At 52.0% G+C, this 19,669-nt stretch overlaps 2 protein-coding genes across 7 annotated transcripts; both read right to left on the bottom strand.

The window, feature by feature from the left end:
* Positions 1-208: 208 nt before the first annotated feature.
* SMYD5 (SMYD family member 5) lies at positions 209-12,093 on the bottom strand. 6 transcript variants are annotated; one of them, XM_032652503.1, is made up of 13 exons: positions 11,898-12,033; positions 8,085-8,193; positions 7,171-7,310; positions 6,610-6,731; positions 6,088-6,157; positions 5,391-5,495; positions 4,503-4,565; positions 4,225-4,295; positions 3,803-3,909; positions 3,353-3,409; positions 2,408-2,502; positions 1,683-1,753; positions 209-1,581 (listed from the first exon to the last, which is right to left on the bottom strand). In XM_032652503.1, the coding sequence occupies exons 1-13, from the start codon at positions 11,991-11,993 to the stop codon at positions 1,434-1,436; spliced, it is 1,254 nt and encodes a 417-aa protein (XP_032508394.1). In that variant the 5' UTR covers positions 11,994-12,033; the 3' UTR covers positions 209-1,433. The 6 variants fall into 6 exon arrangements, 5 of the variants coding, with proteins under 5 accessions (XP_032508394.1, XP_032508393.1, XP_032508395.1 ...); XM_032652502.1 differs by having other exon boundaries at positions 210-1,753; XM_032652504.1 differs by having other exon boundaries at positions 210-1,753; positions 3,404-3,409.
* A 1,868-nt stretch (positions 12,094-13,961) lies between these two features.
* NOTO (notochord homeobox) lies at positions 13,962-19,182 on the bottom strand. Its single transcript, XM_032653171.1, has 3 exons — positions 18,750-19,182; positions 16,116-16,330; positions 13,962-14,319 (listed from the first exon to the last, which is right to left on the bottom strand). The coding sequence occupies exons 1-3, from the start codon at positions 19,180-19,182 to the stop codon at positions 14,161-14,163; spliced, it is 807 nt and encodes a 268-aa protein (XP_032509062.1). The 3' UTR covers positions 13,962-14,160.
* Between the last annotated feature and the right edge of the window lie 487 nt (positions 19,183-19,669).

Below are 19,669 nucleotides of genomic sequence, written 5' to 3'. Positions count from 1 at the left end.
TGGACCTCAGAAGAGCCCTGCTCTTGGACTTTAGAAACCTTTGCACAGCAGAGTATAGGCAAGACCAGGGATGAACCCAAACTGGGGAGCTGCAGCTCCCATCTCCTGCAGTCCCCTGCTCTATCCTATGCACTTCTGCACCACCCGTGTGACTGCTGCCTTCCTGGAGCAGCTTGTCAAGCCATTCTCCACAAAGCATTCCTGCAAAGGCCTGTCACCACTCATATTTTATTGAAAACAGTGGGCAGGTGGGGAGGAGGGGGTGCTGGCTACTGTGAAGGATTAAGAACCCAATAGGCCAGACAGGCAGATTCCACCTGGCTCACGATGCAGGAAAGGGCCTGTGGGGCGGCACCTGCCCTCCCTGGGATCCCTCAGCAGGGGCATGTGGCAGCCCCTCAGGAAAGGTAGGCAGAAAGGAATTGCAGGTGATAGGTTATAATTTCCACAGCTTCCAACCCAAGAGTAAGGGGTAGTGCTAATCTGGGGAGGAGAGGGAGAGAGTCAGGGCTAATCTGAGTATCTAGCCTAGCTCTCCTAGGTTTCTGGAAGACTTCAGTGTTCCTAAATGATCCTAAAAATGGAGACTGAGACCATGACTCTAGAAGATTCTAGGACATCTTAAATTAAGGAGCACAGGCCTTTCATCCCCCAGAACTCAGCCATGCTGCTAGAGTCCTCAGTGGGAGGAGGGTGGGAGGAAGGGGTCATGATGTCCCTCCCAAGGGAGGCAGAGACCTCTTCCACACCCTGTGAGGCCAGCCACTGTGCCAGGGCCTGAGAGGCAAGGCATAAGGACAGATTCTGGGGTCTGGGGAGATTCTCTACTCCCCGGATGTCTAAATGGTGGGTGTGGGGAGGTGAGCAGAGGGAGATAATGCCCCCGGTTCAGTGTCCCCCACAGAAAGCCTTAGGGAAGGTGCTCTGGAGGCCCAGTTCCTCCCTCTTGCCTCTCCCAGCTGTGCTACTGGGGAAGAGGGTAAGGGTGTCTAACCCCCTCTCTTCTTCAATGGAGTCAGGCTGTTCGCAGGTTGCCACCTTGTGACCCAACCACCACCCCCTCAACAGTGAGTTGAGAAGGGTGAAGCCTTAGGTGGATGAGTAAGTGGGGCCATGGGGCCAAGGGGAAGAAACACTGTTAGGCCCTGACCTTGGTTCCAGCCACTTACACCCATACCTCAGGGGGAGGCCAGTTCTGAGAGGCTCAGTGACAGCGCAGAGCCTGAGCCGCTCAACAGCAGTGTCCTGGGCATGAGGTCTGGCGGGAGGTGGAGGGCCTAGGGTCCAGCCTGTCTTACCCTCTGGAAGAAACAGAGCTGGCATGGGGGGAAAGCAGGCAACAGGAGTGGGAGTTCCTTCCAAGCCTCTGCTCTGGGGGAAGGCCCCCTCTTCTGGCAGGGTCTGGGGTAGGACCACTTCCAGGCAGGATGACATCACACATCAGTCATCTCATCCCCCAGCTCAGCATCTTCCGGCTCTCCTTCCTCGTCCTCTTCATCGTCTTCCTCCTCAGAGGTCATGTTGGGTTCATCAGCCTCTGCCAGACATTTGGGGCAGGAACAGACAAACAGATAGTTCTCCCTGCAGAGGGTGGGGGGGATGATGGTGAAGGTACAAAGTCAGGCAGCCACCAGCACGGAGAAGCCCAGAGCCCGGCTTCCCACCACACCCCCAGCTGGCACCTGAGGATCTTGTGGCGGCTATGGCGGCTGCGCTCCCGCTGACAGCAGTCTAAGTAGCTGATGCAGATTTCCTAATGGGCAGAAGAGAGGTGGGCTCTGACAGTCTGTGCTTCTAACAGATGGGATTAGGGCCTCCCCAACCTCTGCCCTACGTCCAACCATTGCCCCATCCCCAGGAGCCGGAGCTGCCCTTCAGCGAAGGCGCAGGTCACCCTGATCCATTCCCCTGTGCTCACAGCAGAGGCCACTATGAGGCTTTCACAATCTGTGTCTGAGACAGGGGGCTATGCTTGGCCTTGGGCCATGGCCAAGGGCAGAGGTTATCTTGGTGTGAAGCTACTTGCCCTGAAAGAAGTTTCAGCCAGGCTCCGTGCACAGCTCTAAGAGCCAGGACCCCACACCCACACTAGTACCCCACAGTCCAAGCCACAAAGGGCCATGTCCTGCTTCCTTAGATGCTGCAGATTCCTTGATCAAAAGATAGCTGGGGACAAGAACTTAGGCACACAGTTGTCTCTGAAACACTGCTCTGAGGCTTTCTGGAGTTATCTTTTGAAGTGGGGTGGGGTTAGAGTATACTCATGGGGAAGACTCATGTCCTGGAGCATGTGGGGATTCAACCCAACAGCCTGAACTTGGGACTGTAGCCACTGCTGCTCCCAATTCCTGGAGAGAACCTGCAAGGCCCACTGCCCACCCACCCCGACAGCTACTGGCCCCCTCACCTCTCCTGGCTTAATATCCTCCAGGGCGGTGAGATGCAAAAGGAAGTTGTTTTCTGGGAAGGAGGTCTCTGCATTGGGGACACAGCTGTGGTTGCCTGGGTCATGAGAGGCAGGTAATGAGGATTGTTGACTAATAAAAATAACAGCCTTAACTGTGCAGAGCACTGGGTCCCATCTTTCCTCGTTCTCTGATCCCTGCTAGGGCTAGGCAGGTCCTGGGACCCCAGTTTCCTATGTCCCTGTCCAGTGCTCTTTCCTGAAGAGCACAGGCACTAATGCAATCCCGCATCACTCCCCTCCCCTCCTGCCATGACTGTCCCTTCTCTCCTCACTGGTCAACTTGATCCTCAGATGTGTTGCCAGTGTCTCACAAACGGAGGGACAGGGCTGTGAAAGGGATGCCCGTGCCAGGCCACTTAACTCAGTCCTGTCTGTTATTGGATGTCTGGTAACAGCTGAGCCAGGCCCTCTGAGAGCCTAGTTTGGGAGGAGTAGTGTCCCCAGAGCCTGGGAGGAAGGTTTTGCAGTGAGGAGAGCAGAGGGTGGGAGGCTGGGATCTGGAAAAGACAACAGTCTGAGCTGGCTCTGCCCTGTCCATCAGGTGCTGATGAGACTGCCTTCCAGCCTGAGCTCCTCCCGGGCTATCACAACACTCTCCTACCAAAGCTCACAGGGCAGTGGTGGGGCAAAGCCCAGGCTTCCCTTTGCAAGAATCAGAGCTCTGTGCCCTGCCTTAGCACTGGGCCTAGCCCACTGGAAGGTTTTATATCAAGGCACAAGAGTCCAATAAATGAATGAAAAAATAATAGAAGGAGAAGGCTGAGGGGATATCCCCAGGAAGCTCAGCCCTAACCCCACTCCTAGACTCAACTCTACCAGCCCATAAGGGGCCAAGAGAGATGAACTGCAGCTGTGAGGCTACCCCTTCTCAACGCTGGGACTCACAGCAGCTCTGCAGCACAAAGAGGCCAGATCCTTCACAGTTAAGAAACTCACCAGTTGCTGTAAGACAGTAATATGCAGATGTTATTGCATCCACTTTATAGGTGGGAAAAAGAAACTAGGCTAATAAGGACAGGCATTGGCTCCACTGTCTTGCCACCCAATCACTACTATTTTACCTGAAATTGCTTCTCTGAGGCACAAGCCTTGTTTTCCTATAAATGGTACCACCTTACTGTCCAGCCCTCCCCCACCCCCAGCATCAAGCCTCCGCACGGATTGCGGAGCCATTTCTTGTGTATGTCCTGCAAACAGATCTGAAGCTTCCCATAGGCACACAGGGATTACCTTCCCCAACCACGAACTCAGAGCTCCCTGGGGGAAGACTGTGTCCACTGTCTAACTGACGGATGTCTCCAAAGTTGGGTGAGGCCAAGACTCCATCTCACCAACCTGTCTCGATGTCCTTGTACAGCTGGTCAATGAAGGCGTCCAGCTGCTCACGGTCCTGAGGCTTCAGCTCCAGAGCGTCACAGGCATGCACCCACTGGCTCAGGGAGCTGGGGGTCCCAGGCAGCCATGGTTGGAGAGGAGGAGGCCTAGCTCACAGGGCTCCCCCACTCCAAGCAAGTTAAGTCCATTTCCTTCTCCAGGGGGAGGGTGGGGGTGGGTGGGTGTGTCCTTCCCCAACAGACTAAGTGCTCCCAAGACTCAGTCTTTCTGACCCCCACCACTGAGTTTAGTCCAGCATTCTGGCCAGAGTCACACCCTGCCCCACCCTAGTCTTGAAAAGAGATGTGGCTACCTTCCTCAGTCAATCTCCCACCCCAGCCCTGAGGGACAAGTCCAACAGCTCTGGAACATTCTCTCCTAACCTGGTCCCAATTCCTTGGCCATTGGTCCCAACAAGAGCAAAGAGAGACCGGAATCCATCCGGAGTGAACCACTGTGGGGAAAAAGGGAGAAGAGCATTCAGGTTACAGCCACTAGCTTTTCTTCCTGTTGAGGAAGTTTGCTGTGAGTCAGTCCCATCCCAACTCCAGAAGACCAGGTCTGCTCTGGCTTAGCTGTCCCAGTAGGAGACGCTGACCTGGTTGCTCCTGGAGTGCTGGAGTGACTGGTAGGCCATTGGTCCCACCTTCTCCACACTCACCTGGCTGAGTGCTTCTTCATAAAGGGCCTCTGTGAAGAGTCTCCGCAGAAGCTCCAGCTGGCCCTGGTTTAGGGGAAGCAGGGAGAGACTAGCATCCCTGGGGATTTCCCATTAGCACCCAGGCAGGGCCCATAAGACCACATAAGGGAAGGAAAAGGGCGAGCTCTACAGACCGAGCTTTCTCTGGGGGCAAAGGAAAGCCACAAAATCCTTATCTCCAAGAGACTTGGCAGTCTAGTGGCCTGTTCCAACCCAGGGTAGCAAACCCCAAATTCCTCCCTATTTTCTAGCCCTTGTACCAGCAGGGCGGAGGCAGCCTGGCTTAGAATGTCTGTCCTCACCACCACCCTCCAGGCTCCCTGCCCCAGCCTCCAGACCAACTTGACCCTCCCCCTCCTTTCCTCAGATTCAGTGCAGGAAGGCCCACCCCAGCGCCCTTTCACACACCTACCTCCACCTTCAGGCAGCTCCTGCATGGAAGTCTGCTATTCTCAGGGAGAATGCATAGTTCTTTGATTTGAAGCAAGTGCTCAGTACATTGGCAACTAAAATTGTTTCACACCGCTCCCTGACCCTGTGGAACCCCCAGCCCTCCACTTTCCATTACACTTGATTCGCCCACTGCTATCCTATCATGGGGTCCTGCCTTCCCACATCAGGGCACCCAGCCCTTCTGTCCTCTGTCATCACCCCACTTCCCAATTTTAAGTCCACATTAGGTCATGAAGTTAAATAGCGGCAGGAATACAAGTCTCTGAACAGATTTTTGGACCCAGGCTCTAACTTCTTCCTGTGGCTGGGAAGGCAGCAAATGTGGAGCTTCCCTTAGGTAGCCATGGACATCCCCAGGCTACTGGGCGGGTGGGAGGGTCATGTGGAGAAACCAACCTTGAATTTGTCCCCCAGGAGTTTGTGGACAATTTCCTCCTCCTCATTGGCGGTTTTATTACAGAACTGGGAGAAGAGCCTGATCCAACGATCCTTATCCTTAGCCTGCAGTGAACAAATATACTTCAGGGTCAGGTTCACACATGCTCACGCATGCATGTGCACACATGGACTCACGGACACCCTCCTCTTTACTGCCACTCCTGCCCACGTGAGAGGAGCGCTGTCATTCTAAAACCCCTGCCCTGAGAAACACCATCACACATGAGCTTCTAAGTAGCCCCTTCCTGCCCACCCTGCCCACACCCAACCACCTTCCCAGCTGGTGCCAAGCTAGCCAGTTCACGACACTTGGGAAAATAGGAGGACGAGGCTGACGAGCAACAACACTAAAGGGGTCAGAGTGGCTTCTCTCGCTTTATCTAAGAGACACAATCCTGAAAAGGTGGTGCTTATATATGAATTGCTGCTGCACAGGAAGTCATCCATAGATCACAGACCACAGGCAAGATGAGCCCCCATGTCCCCTGCTAGATTTATGGTTAGCTACTCCTAAGGTTTACACAGCAAGCAGCTCTCCCTTTGGGAAGCCCAGAAGGAACTCTATATCCAAGCCAGAGTGTTAAGGTGAGAAGAAAACTGAGGCCAAGGGTTGAATGAGGCCAGAGTCAGCTTCCCTGAGATCAGGTGGGCTCACCTGTTTCACTGTGGCCACCATCCGGGCCATCAACATGATGCTTGCAGTCTCAGGGGGGTAGTGAACACTCCTAGGGAGAAAGAAAAAGGTTTGGCCTAGAACTTCCCTCCCCAGTAGCTGAATTCAGGGAAGCCCAGTCTGATTACTACAGAGAATCTTTCCTGGCCTAGAACTTCCCTCCCCAGTAGCTGAATTCAGGGAAGCCCAGTCTGATTACTACAGAGAATCTTTCCTACCAATCTCATTTATAACCAAAGAGAGAAATTCATTGGCAAGGACTTGGGCAGGATTTTATATCCCTATGGGCTTCATGGGGCTCTTCCTGGGAGTGTGTAAAATGCTGAGAATGGTAGGACTGGTGGCTCAGATTTAAGGCAGAGGGAATGGGTGATAGTTTAGCCCTAAGAATGGAGGAAAAATCTAGGGGCTGGTAACTTAACAAAGATGGCTGCATCCACTAAGCGTGGGGAAGGCAGGCAGGGAGGGAAGGATAAAGGAAAGAAGAGAGGAAATGCTACCTACCTCCATGCCTCCTGCAGCTTATTGAGAGGATGCAGGGGGTCATCCTGGGAGGGGCCTGGGCACAGGACCCGATGGTATTGCTCAGCTGCGGCTAGCAGACATTCTGTACTGCAGTACGTCACCTGTTGGGGGAGGTGGAGGTCAGCACCCTAGGATCTGGCAGTGGGGTGAGGCACAGACACCCATGTGGTCTCACCTCCTCTAACTGTACTCCTTCCACAAATAGCCCCTAAGCAGTAGTCAGTGGTATTGTGAGATGAAAAAGCATACAGTGCTCTGGAGACATGTGAGAGGGGCACGTGACCCAGGCTTGTAAAAACGTGGGAAGGAGAGACTGCTTCTCAGGTACAGGGAAAGGCCCCTGCCAGGCTCCTAGGAAGAGGGCAAGCTCCCACCAAGCCTATTTTCTAGACAATGGGACTGGAACAGAGGACGAAACTGGCACAGTAATGTCTTTTTCATGTCTTTCTCTACATTCGGGCTCTCAAGGGCCATGACCAAGTCTGTCCTCACTCCTGTCTCCCCAGAGAGGACTTCAGCTTAGCCCCCAGGGATATTCACCTGGCAGTGGGGACAATTCTGGTGCAGGTCCTTGCGCACAGTGCACAGCTCAGGGTGAGGCAAAACCTGGCCTGGTTTCCCAGTCAGTCTCTGGGCGTTCTCCTCTGCCTTCTCCAGTGCCCGGAGGCAGTGGTCACAGGCTGGGGGAGAGAGCCAGATGTTGACAATTAACTGTCTTGAGAGCTGGGGCCACATTTGTCCTTTTCACAGCAATATGCCCAGGGTTAATATAGCACCTAGCTCAGAGAAGGTGTTCAATAAAAGTATGAGAAGTGAGTGAATGAATGACTATGTTAAATGAATGTATTTCACACGCATTATAGAGGATGCCTTCTTCCCTCTCCGAAGTCCCCACTCCTCCCGGCAGACTCTCTCTGCTTCTTGATGGGACTTAGTCTATGGGGTTCCCCACCCAGCCCCCAAACTGGGCTTTCCCCACATTCTGGAGCCGAGTGACCCTCCTTTCACAGATTTTTCTCTAGCCCAAGAAAAGTGTGAAAAAAGCATGTGACTGGCAAAGCTAAGAGCGTCCTATTTGTTTCTGACCCCTAACACAGCCTTTATTGACCAAGGGGCATGGGGTCTCCTCTTGGCAGAGGGCTCCACTTTGGCACAGAGCCCTTCAGCACGACATCTAGTACCTTACAGTATAGGCCACACTGAGTTCCACCTGAGTGACAGTCCTCCCCCAAGGAGCACTTTGGAAGAACCTTTCTGCAGCAGGCTCACAGCCCCAAATGGCCTGAGATTAGACAGAGGCATGGTTCTCAGGTGCAGCTCTCCAAGGGAAGACGCACTTTCCTCCCAACACCTGGAGTCCTAGAGACGGCAGCCGGTAGGGATGTATGTACTCTCTTCCATGCGCAAAGCCTGCTGGGCCCAACAGCCCTCAGGAGTAGGTGAGATGTGCTCACCTCGGTAGCGATAAAGTGCATTCCAGAGAAACTGTGCAGCCACCAGGGGCCGTTCGATGAATATGGTCTCCCCCTTCTGGATCAGCTGTGTGGCAAACAACCCCTTTCCCTAAGAGGGCAGAGAAGAATAGGATGGCCATAAGAAGAGACAGAGAACATAGCTTCAAGGGCTCCTCACCCCCACGTGCTTCCCTCTCATCAGAGGCCTCTGCCTCAGGAGGGTTCATGGAGCATGGTCGGCACCCTCCATAACTGCCTCCTCTGGAAATGCAGCTCTGCCCAGTTTCAGTCGCACTTCTACCAGCCTGTCCAGAGCAGAGGGCCTGGGATGGGAAGAGAGCCACCACATCAGCCATGTCAGACTAATCAGAGAATTTTTAGGATGGCCAGAGCAGGGCCAAGGTTCACAGCAGGCTGGAGCCTCCAGTACCAGGAACTGGTACAGGGCGGCCTTCTCTGAGTCACCCACATGCCCCTCCAGGATCCTGGTCGTGATGCTGCTCCTCAGGGTTGCATAGAAATCCTACAGCACGGGAGGGAGAGGCCTATGCAGGAGAATATGCCCTTCTTCCCTGGTCAGCTGGGTACTCACAGCACCTAGCATTCATAGTACCTGGTAGCCAACAAGTTCTCAGGTGTTACATTGAAAGGAATGACTGATCCTAGCACCAGTCCTAATGCTAACTCGCTGTGAAACTTTGAGCCGGTTGCTTCACTTTTTTGCATCTGTTTACCATGTGAAAAGTGGGTATTATAATAATACCTACCAGGTAGTTTCCAGGATGCAGTGATATAACACAGGTGAAGGAATTTCATGAACTCTAGCTCCTTACTACTCAAAGTGAAGTGATGGACTGGGCAGCATGGGTATTGCCTGGGAGATGTTAGAAATGCAGAATCTCAGGCCCCACTCCACACCTGCTGAATCAGAATCTGCATTATTAAAATCAGCTGCAGATGCCCAGGCAGTTCATATGCACATTAAATGAGAAATACTGGTCTAAAGCACTGTGGATATGTACAGGATGAAGCATGAGAAAACTGTTGAACTGCCATCTCTCAAATGTGCAAAGGGACGCAGGAGACAGCTTCAGAACCTAGGCAGTTACTGGCCCAGCTGGGCACTTTCTCCCACTATACAGAGGAGTGGTGCCACTGCCAACAGTGAACTGTCATGAAAAGAGAGAGAAAGGAAATGACTGACACAGCAGTGAAATGTCCTGTCACGTTGCCTCCTGGGTAGCTCCCGGTTTCCTTCTAGCACTGGCACTCTGGATAGACAGGGGCACCTCCCAAAATCAGCAGCAGGATGTAAAGACCTGGACAGGCCCTGAGCACCCCGTGAGCCACACATCTCAATCCTGTGAATAACTCTGGGAGCTCTAATATGGCACAGTGGGGCAGCTGGAACAAAACCACTGGCAAAGCCGTGGATGCAGCCTGGTTGTCTTTCTAGAAGCCCACCTCCATGCCTGGTAGCCCCTGGGATCCATCCAGCAAAATGAAAACCTGGCCTTCCTCTGTGGGACAACAAGATATGGACAGCTATCCACATTACTTCTGACAATCTCAAATCTCAATATTGAATAAATATTGATCTCTTTCTCCCTCCTTCTGGAGGACCAAATGTAGGAAATATTTAGTAAAGCAAAGGGAAGAATCAGAGCTGTTCCTCTATGAAACCACTTATCCCCCAAACATATAAAGTATTTCAAGAAAAACAACTCTAATTCATATTACCAAGAAGACTGGAGAGAATGGAACCTGAATGGAAAGGGTACAAACTATGCAAAGTTTATCTCCGATTTGAAAAGTTCAAGTTTAAAAAAAAAAAAAAAAGATTGTACCAAAATATCTAAGACTATGTAGTAAATTAATTCTTTATTAAATTATTTTCTAGAAAAATATCAAGTGCCAAAAGTGAATTCAAAAGGAAGAAAGCCAAGACAGACTTGCAATGCCAATACCTGCCTGATGTGCATGAGTACAGCATCCTGGTTGACATCTACCATATTTGGTCAGGTTTCTGTTCTGACTGGTCATGTCCCTGGCATAGCAATTGGTAAAATTTTGGAAATCATTCCTGCCAATATCCATAGAGGCAATGGAGAAAGTGGTCAAAAACTACCCCCATGTGAGACCCCCTAGTCTATATGGTTTCATGAGCGAGCTCTCTCAAACCAAATAAGTAATTCTTGTGCTATTTAAACTATTCAATAACAGAGAAAAAATGGAAAGCCTCTCTATTAAAAAACAAACAAGCATAATTTTGATGTGGTAACCTAAGGAAGATACCATAAAGGAAAAAAAAAATCACAAACTAATCTCACTTTATGAATGTAGAGGCAAAAAGCCCAGGATAAGCCATCTTGTCACCAGGTCTGGGTATGTGATTCTTCTGCAGCAGCAGATGTTGTAGGCATGAAGAGAGAAGCCAACTCATTCTTCCAGAGCTGGGGTTTTGATAGAAGGCTAGGACAGGACAATTGGGCAAGGAGAGTGGCTGAAGTGATGAAGTAAGAGAGAAGAAGTAAAACAAGGAGGGGCCTGAGAGATAGGGGTGAAGTGAAAGTAAAGGTATCTCTGCAGGCTAAGAGCGACGGAACTGAGACGCCATCAAACTGTGAGCCAATGAAGAGCACTGGAGGCCTTGGGGTGGAGATGGAGTTGTGGGCAGCTGAGGAGGCCAAGGATATGGGAGCTGATTTACCACGGGAAGAGAGGAACACTCCAGATGCCTCTGGAGTGAAAAGAGGACAATGGAAGGTTGGGTTCGGGAACTGGATGAGTAGGATGATGTTGAGAGCAGGAGACAGATGACTAGAAGGCTGACATCTAGGGCAAAGACCAAGGATACACACAGCCACTACACATGACAAACTGTTCAACCTCATTAGTAAACAAATATAAATGAGAACAAAGCGATATCATTTTGCACAAATCAACCAGCAAAGATATCCAAGAAAGAAAATACTCAGTGCTGGTGAGAACAAAAGGATGTGTGCACAGACACTGAGCTCCAATATCTTTGACCTCAGGGATAAAAAACAAGATACAACATAAGGGTCCATAAATGAGCAGTTGTTGAGTGAACAGAGGTCCTCCCATGAAACAGACTATTACTCAACTCTTAAAAGTTACTACGTAGCATTATTGATATTGAAATATTTACTGCTGCATCAAAAAGCAGTTTCTAAAAATACAGTTTTAATATGCACATATTTGCACAAATATAGATTCTGAGTGTTTTACCTTCTCTTTCCTTACATGCGCTTTTTTTCTACAATGAACTTCTAAAACACGGTAATAAAACAACAAAATGTCACCCTCTTGATTTAAACCCTTCAATGCTACTACGGGCTTCGGTCCAAACTCCTTAACACTCCAAGCCCCTTCGTGAAGTGTCCTGGCCTTTTCCCTCAACCCCCACCCAAATCTCACTCAAAAAGTTCCCTGAGGACCCAGGCCTTTTTGTACTGCAGCTCCCCCTGCCCAGCACGTCCCGCCCACAGCTCGCAGGACCCAGCAGTAATGTCCCCCGGCCTGGCGCTCCCCGGCCCCACTGGCGGAAAGGCCCGGTTCCACGGGGGCAGGTGACGCGCACGGAAACTCAGCGGGCTCGGGCGGGCCCACCGCATGACCGCCCCGGAACCCTGCGCGCGGGGACAAGTAGCCCCCGGGCCCCGAGCCGAAAACGGGCCGCAGCGCCCGAGCGGCAGAGGAGCCTCTAGATTCCAGGCATGGGGTCCGGTGGGGCTGTCTCCAAGGCCGGGCCGGGTGGGGGTACCCCAGCACGGTCCGCCGCGGCCTCACCTTGGCGCTGCTCACGAAGCGTACTTCCACGGCTACCCGGGCTCGGCCCGCCACGCCCACGCAGAAGGAGAACACGTCGCACATGGAGGCCGCCATCTTGGGCGTACCTCCGCCTGCTGACCCTTGACCCCGCCTCGACCCGGGAGGCCCCGCCCCTCACTGGCCCCGACCCCAGCGTGAGCGTCCCCGAGGCTGCGAGGGTTTGCGCGCTAGCCGGTCTTAATTTGGATCTTTTTGGTTTATGTATCTGTAGGTTAAGTAGTTCGTTTACTGGGTGTAGCTGGGCCTGCCTTTGCGCAGTTTTGCCTCTGTCTCTATCTTCGTGGCCAGTACCAGAGCTTGTGTGTGCGTGTAGTTTTGATCTGTGTACCTGTATCCGAGTTCACGTTTGTGTTTGTTGTCTCTGCCACCCAGTGGTCGTCTTGAGTAAAGCACTCTCTGGACCCAGTCATGGGGTGGGACAGCAACGGGCTGACTTACTGCTATCCTCTCTGGCCCTCAACCTGAAGGGAAGAACTAGCTTACCCCACCTATCCATCCTACAAAGTCCGGCGCAAGATTTCCTATTTCCGTAGGCAGTCTGGCAGCGGGACAGACTGTCCTACGAAAGATCAAGCTGGACATGTGTCTTCCTCAGACTCTTCAGGGCGTAGGGACCTTGTAGCCTAGGGGTGCTGGAGGGTCTAAGGACCCGTGAGATTGTATGCAGAAGTGAGTCTGCAGATTCTCATTGTCCTGACAACAGGAGAGGGACCTATTCTCTTGTTCAGGACTGACCTGAACATTTGTCCCCACAGCCAGGCCTGACCACCATGTCTCAGTTTGTTCTCTCGTCCTCCAAATGATTCCGTGCTACTTGAAAAGGGACCTGTGTCTGCATCTGCTGCGGTCTCATGGTGACATTTAGGGATTTGATAGAGCCCAGTAACTGCTGAATAGGTCACTGCTGGTGATTTAAAAAAAAAAAAAAGTGAGCCGATGGTTCCTGGAAGAGGCAAATGTAGCTGTGTTCCTTTAATAGAGCTGACTGGGTCCAGCATTAGGAAGGATTTCCCGGAAGACAGGAACAGGAGGGTTCTTGAAGCTGGACCCTGGCCTCCCTCCAGCTGCAGCTTGGTCCTGGAGGCGATGGTCAACTGCCTTGGCGGCAGGTGGTTTCCCAAGGCCACCCCTGGCTCCCTGCCTTTCCTCCCTCCCTCAGAAAACTCTGGAGAGCAGTGTGGACCATGCCCTCTCTCACCACCAGGTGGCAGGGCAGTCCTCCTTCCACCAGTTCATCTCAACACCCAGAAGTCATTCTGTATTCTAAATGAATACCCTCAACGGAAGCCCGCCAGGGAATGTGGAGTGCTAGAGAAATTAGCTCTGGAAATATTGGTGGCAGGCTTCACAAGAGTAGGCTATCAGCTACGCTTCTTGGAAAGAAACCGAGTAGATTCCTGGGAAGGAATGGGACCCATGAGAACTGGTTGTGAAGCAGGGGAATAATAATACAGCAGAGTTTATGACAAAATGCCAGTTTTGGCAAAGGCAGAGTTAAATCTCTCCGTATGAAGATGGATAGGGGGTCAAGTCAAGTAGCTAGACGGAAAAAGATGGTGTTCAGGGTAGCATGTCTGCTCCAAGGAGGCAGCTGGGCCTGAGCTCCTTCTGAGAATGTTAACAGTTCAGACAAAATAAGAAAACTTTGGTAAATTCTGTGAGAGGAAATGGGCTAAATGGTCTGCCCTTCCTTCTTTGCTCTCAACTCCACCATCTCCAATGGGGAAGAGTCTTCTAGGCCCATATACTGATTCAAGGAGGCCCTCTCTCGTCTACAGCCAGGCCAGGCAAAGATTAATCCCTGGAGAAGCCAGGGGTGAGGTATTACTCCCACAGATGAAGGGGACCTATAAGCCTTAATAGTTACTGCACACTTAGTACTGAGCCTGGCACACTATAAGTGTTTTACAGACATCATCTCAGCCCTGGGAGGTCTACGTTATCAACATACCCATTATACAGGTGGGGAAAAAAACTTCAGAAGTTCGGTAACTTAGCCAAGGACACAGCTGAAGGCCAAAGTCTGTACCCATGACCATTTGCATTATTACAGCTCCCAGGGGTAGATATAGGAAAGGGGGGGCCCTGCTTGACAGTTCAGATTCCCCTGATGCCCTTTGACCTGATAAGCTCTTCATTAAGAATTGGAACAGGGAGGTCCAGTTGGTGCCCCCAGGAAGAACTAGCCCAAACAGCTTGGGTTGAGCCTCTGTCCCAGTCCTCAGCTGTCCACTCCTGACTCTGCGTCTTCTCTCTGGATGGTGGTGTTGGAGCTGCTGGAGGGCTCATCCAGGGAGGCAGCCATGGCACATGCAGCTGGCAGTCTCAGCCTTTGCTGCTTCTGATACTTAACCCTGCGGTTTTGGAACCAGACCCTCACCTGTAATTGAGGCAGTGAGAAGAGATCAGAATGTGACCAGCAGTTCCCACTGCTTCCCCCATTCCCACAGTCCCCACTCCTCTCTGGTCAAAATTTACTCTTCATTCTAAGGGAAGCACACCCTTCCCTCTAATTCCAGTCACCACTCATTCACTCAGAAAATATTTATTGAGCTCCTGATATGAACTAGGCATCACCCTAGGTGACGGTGATAATAGTGAGCAGTAGAGGCATGATCTCTGCCCTCATGGAGCTCATAGTCCAGTGGAGGGAGACTAATAACAAACATGGAAACAAATGTATAAACACAAAAGGGGGTATGAACAGGGGTTTGAGCCTCCCTGAAGAACCAGCACTTAAGCTGAGGCTCAGAGGATGAGAGGCCAGCCCGATGGGCACAGAGAAAAAAGCAAGCCAGGGCAGGGGAACCAAGCTTGGAGCGTCTGAGGACCAAAAAGGAGGACAGCATGGCAGGCACATCTGAGAGGGGAAAGCAAAGGAAGGGAAACTGTGAAGGCCATGGGTTAGAAGTGTCAACTTCGAGCTTTTAAGTGGGATGCAACACAGTCCTATTTACATGTCAAGTAAATTGCACATCTGGCAGTTGTGTGAAGAATGGATATAAACAGATTTGGGGAGATAGCTGGGGAGACTATTGCAGGGATCCAGTGAGAGCTGGGGCTGCACGCTCCCCTCCCTGTGTGATGAGAAAAACAGTCCAATTTGGAACTGGGGGCTGGAGAGAAATGAAATGAATCCAGTTGTATTTTGGAGGTAGAAGTGAAAAGGCCAGCTGATGGATTGGAAGTGGGAGAGAAAGAGGAATCTAGGATGACTAAGTGTTTTGAGCAACTGGGTGGACGGTGGTGCCATATGTGGGAAAAGGAAGAGATATGGGGAGAAAAAAAATCAAGAATTGAGGTTCTGACTTAAGTTTAAAATGGCTGCCCACAAGACATCCAAGTGGAGGCCTCAAGAAGGTAGTTAGATGTACAAGTCAGGAAAGAGAGGTGGGCTGAAGATAAAAATTAGGGAGTCATTGGCTTACAGATAGTATTTAAAACCCATGGGGATAGATTAAATCAGCTAGGGAGGAAAATTTGAGGTCAGAAAGAGAAGAGTTGCCTACAAAGGCAACCAAGAAGAAAGGACCAAAAAGCCAGGAGAAAAACCAAGAGAGTGTGGTGTCTGGAAGCCAAGAGAAGAGTGTATTTCATAAGAGGAGTGGTTGACTGTGCTGAGTGGTGGGGTAAGATGAGGAAAGGAAAGCATCTGCTGACTTTGGCAACATGGAGGACATTAGAGACCTTGATGAGAAGGTTCAATGAAATCGTAGGTAAAGAATTCACATTGCAATGAGTTAAGGAGTAGATGGGAGGTGAGGACATACAGAGAACATAGCCAGTTCTTGACAGGTTTGCCTCTGAAAAGAGCAGAGAGATGATGCTGTAGCCAGAGGGGAATATGAGGTCAAGGGAATGTTTATTATTTTTAATATTTAGTCCCTTGAATACCTACTTAATTTCACTGTCAGCTCCTTATTTAGCATGGAGACATTACATTATAAAGTTCTAGATTAACACCATGTGTTGTTTCCATAATGTGATTTCAAATAGGACTATTTTTCTCAACATATAGGGAAGGGAGTGTGCCAGTGGTTAGGGCCTGTCTCCCCCATTGGCATGGCACAGAGGATGAAGGCCTATAAATTCCTCCCAGCCCCAACTCAGGGTCTTTGAGAGAGTAGTATCTGTCCCTAGGTGCAGCCCGGGCCCCACAGGAGTCCCTGCTCTCACCTGGTTCTCTGTAAGGTTGAGCTGGGCTGCCAGCTGGGCTCTCTTCTTCCCCACTAGATTGTGCTGTTTTGCAAACACTTTCTCCAACTCTTCCAACTGCTCCAAGTTAAACATGGTTCGGACCCTCTTTTGGGATCTCTCAGTGTCCTGAAGGTCCTGAGCTTGGGCCCAGTTGCGGGGACCCCAGAGGCCTAGGCAGTGAGCCAGCTCCAAGCCTGAAGAGCAATTAGCAGGAGGAGAGGTTAGCCAGTAACCCCCTAGCTTCTCATCTTAGAGGAGAGAGAACAAGCTCACAGCTCCACTGCCCTGTCTTACCCTTGGCCAGGTAACACAGCAAGAAGGCAGGGTGGGAAGAGACTGCGCAGAAGTAAAACAAATGAGAAAGAAGGGACAGTGTTGTGAGACTGCTTCGGGCTCCATTATTCTTCAAGTGAGTGGCATAATCTTTGGCCCTAAGAGGAGCTGCCAAACCTCCATCTCTCCTTTCCTTTCCTTGGCTACTTCAGGAAAACCCTATGGGATGAGCAGAGGAGAGACCTGCTTCTGAACAAAGAGTGAGGGTTCATCCTTTTTGTTCAATCAACTTTTTGAATGTCTACTATGTTTCAGACATGGTTCCAGGACAAAACAGAAAATCCCTAACAGTAAAAAAAGGCAAATAAGTAAAATATTGAGTATGTCAGAAAAGGATTAGCACTAGTGAGAAGAATAAAGCAGGGAAGGACAGGGTTAAGTGTGTGGGAGGGGGAGGGGGGATAGTTTGTATCTTTAGAAAGGTAGGCACCTCACTAAGTTGACACTTGAACAGGGCCACTATGTATAGCTTGTGCCCTGCACACAGGTACCCAGCTGAGAGGGTAAGTGGAGTCTGAAATTCTGACCACTCTCCACAGGCCAATTCTTCCTGCCTGACAAGGTGTTGTGCCAGCTTGAAGTTAGGGGGTGACCTTTTCTAATGCACACAAGGGTGCTTTTCAGCTCATAGAGCTGTGGGCCAGCAGAGATGGAGACTGGTCTGCCAGGGGGCAGTACCTGAGTCATAACTCCAAAGGAGTGAGGAAGTAAGTCCTTGGGCTAGCTTGGAGGGAAGTGTTCCAGACAGAGGCCTGGCAAGTGCAGTGCTAAGACTGCTCAGCTCCCACTAGCCTTGGGGAGGCTCCAGGGCTGGCAAACGAAACTGCCCCAGTGAAGGGAGTGAGGCCTGGCTGCTCAAGACCCAAACCACTGGTCTCACCTGGCTTACCATAAACATAAGCATTAATAGAAAACTATGAAAAATAATCAATGGGGCCAGATTTAAAATATGGTACATCCTTACAATGGACCATTCTGTGGCAAAGAAGCTCTGCATGGACTTACAAGGAAAAAATCTCTGATGCACGGTCAGGTGAAAACAGTAAGGTGCAGAGCAGTGTGTCTAGTATGGGGGTTAGAAGAATGTGTGTGTGTGTATGTATGTATATATGTATTTATTTTCACACATATATACGTGTGTGCTGGTATAAAATACCACTGGAAGAATGAAGAAACTGGTGTCTGGCTGCCTGCGGGGTGGGGAGAACCAGGTGGCTGGGGGACAGAAGTGGTAAAGGAAACTCTTCTCCATACTATATCTCAGTTAACATTTTAAAGTTTGAACTGTGTGGATGTAATACCCATGCAAAAACTAACTTGAAAATGAGACAACCATATACAAAGTAGTAAACTGCAATTCAAACCTCAGGTGTGTGGGGATTAGAAAAAGGTGGCTTGGAGTGAGGGCTGTGGCTCTTATTCATGGCACGAATTTGGATGGGGTTGGGAGACCAGTGTTTCTCTCCCACGTTGTTAGGAGAAATGCCAGCTGAAGGGAGTTGAGGAGATGCAGGATGGGGGGAACCCAGGAAGTAGGAACCAGGTAAGATTGTCTTACAGGGATCTTGGTTTGGGTCAATAAGGCTTGCACTAACTTTGCTTCTATTTTCCTTCATGGGAACCACGCGGATGCATGAGCCAGAGAGCCAAAGATGGCAGAAACTCGTGTAGATGGATGTTAATGCTAGAGGAGAAAGTTACCTCAATGGTTAAAGTCTCGCTGGGATTTAAGTGACTGCGCTCCAGGGCCCAGAGCCCCAAGGTACCACTCTAAGAGCTATAAGCAAGCAGGCGCAGAGCCGTAACCGCGTCGGCTAACTCCCAACAGCTCCTCGCTGGAGGGTACCAGCGGCAGCATCCGCTTCTCCCGTCTAAGACCGGGCCCTGGGTTCGCGACGAGAGCCGCTTTGGGGAAGAGCCTGCGCCACCAAGCGTTATCCGAAGCGGGTGTGGGAGGGAGCAAGGGCCTCTACCAATCCCTCGTCCAGGGACGCGGGGCTGGGCCCCCTGCAGCCCTGCGCTGGCCCTAGTTGTCTTCCGAGCCCCCTCTGGCCCGCCCTCACCTCCCGCTCCGCACCCGCCTCACCACACACACCTTCTCCCACCTCAGCGGCGGGCCGGGCAGCCTCCCACCCGGTCTGGGTCCCTCTCTCCGTCCGGTATCAACGGCAGGCTCAAGGGTCATAGCGTTTCCACCCACTCTAACAGTGTGTGGCTCTCAAACTCGGGGACTTCTCCTCTACCCTGTGCCCACCGTCGCGGCCGTCCGCCACCTCGTACCTGTGACGCCGAGGCCCTGGAGGCCGCAAAAGTGGGCGGCGCGCAGCCGCAGCACCGGGAGCAGGGGACACCGCTGGTCGAGCCCCGCGTTCAGGTAGGCGGGCAGCCACGTAGCCGGGCACGCGCCGGGCAGAGCCGGAGCGGGAGGCCGGGCGGGCGCGGTCCAGAGGCCCCCGGCAGCGCCGGCGGAGACAGACAGAGAGGAGATGGCGGGCGCACGGCGGTCGGGTCTGGCCAGGATGGCCTCGACAGAGAAGGAGGACTCGAGGCGTCCGGTTGCACGGGGTGGGCCTGGGCCTGCCGAGCGGCGCGGCAGCGCGGGGGACGCGGGCGCGGGAGACGCGGGCGCGGGAGAGCAGCTGGTGCGCGGGCGCTGGACCCGGGCGCCCGGGGTAGCGGGCGGCCGGCAGCCTCGCTGCCCGGGGCTGGGCATGACGCGGCCCTTGCCCGGACGGGCGCAGAAAGGGGAGCCGGGGGCCTCTGGGCTGTGTGGGCAGCGCGAGAATCGAGTGAGGACACCTGCTTTAAATAAGTGAGCGAGTCTTGCTGTCCAGGAACGGCCACAGCTGCCGGCGAGGTCTCTTAAATGGGACAGGGCGGGGCCGGACTGGCCGGGCCTTTTCTTCCCGCAGCCCAGGCACCGCCTCCCGGGCGCAGCCAACCCCACGAAGTTCCAAAGTTCCGTGTGCCCCAGCGCCCTCCCTCCTTACGCATTAAAAAAATCCCACCCCCAACCCCAGCCCGTACTGTCGGGTAAAGGACCCTGAGCTCGCTGTGACTTGCTGGTGATCCTGGGCGAGCCACCCTGCCAGTGTAGATGGATGTTAAGCTTTGCCTTCAAGCTTTGGCTCATCCTCTCACTGTCTGTGAAGCAGAAGCCCTGGCCACACTCACCTGTGACTGCGCAAGCCCTTAAATTA

The sequence above is a fragment of the Phocoena sinus genome, chromosome 13 (genome assembly GCF_008692025.1).
Source record: "Phocoena sinus isolate mPhoSin1 chromosome 13, mPhoSin1.pri, whole genome shotgun sequence".
Lineage (NCBI taxonomy): Eukaryota > Metazoa > Chordata > Mammalia > Artiodactyla > Phocoenidae > Phocoena > Phocoena sinus.
Note: the sequence above shows the minus strand (reverse complement) of the source record. Positions and strands in the feature narration are given on the sequence as shown.

What these genes read in the sequence shown, in the direction of transcription:
- SMYD5 (XM_032652502.1), bottom strand. Translation starts at nt 11,993, where the DNA reads ATGGCGGCCTCCATGTGCGACGTGTTCTCCTTCTGCGTGGGCGTGGCG. An exon ending in GCTTCGTGAGCAGCGCCAAG is followed by an intron (nt 8,194 to 11,897) that starts GTGAGGCCGCGG and finishes CTGCCCTCTTAG; the next exon opens with GGAAAGGGGTTGTTTGCCAC. An exon ending in AAGCTGCAGGAGGCATGGAG is followed by an intron (nt 6,158 to 6,609) that starts GTAGGTAGCATT and finishes CTTTCTCCCTAG; the next exon opens with GAGTGTTCACTACCCCCCTG.
- NOTO (XM_032653171.1), bottom strand. Translation starts at nt 19,182, where the DNA reads ATGCCCAGCCCCGGGCAGCGAGGCTGCCGGCCGCCCGCTACCCCGGGC. An exon ending in CCAGGGCCTCGGCGTCACAG is followed by an intron (nt 16,331 to 18,749) that starts GTACGAGGTGGC and finishes ATTGCTCTTCAG; the next exon opens with GCTTGGAGCTGGCTCACTGC. An exon ending in TCAACCTTACAGAGAACCAG is followed by an intron (nt 14,320 to 16,115) that starts GTGAGAGCAGGG and finishes CCTCAATTACAG; the next exon opens with GTGAGGGTCTGGTTCCAAAA.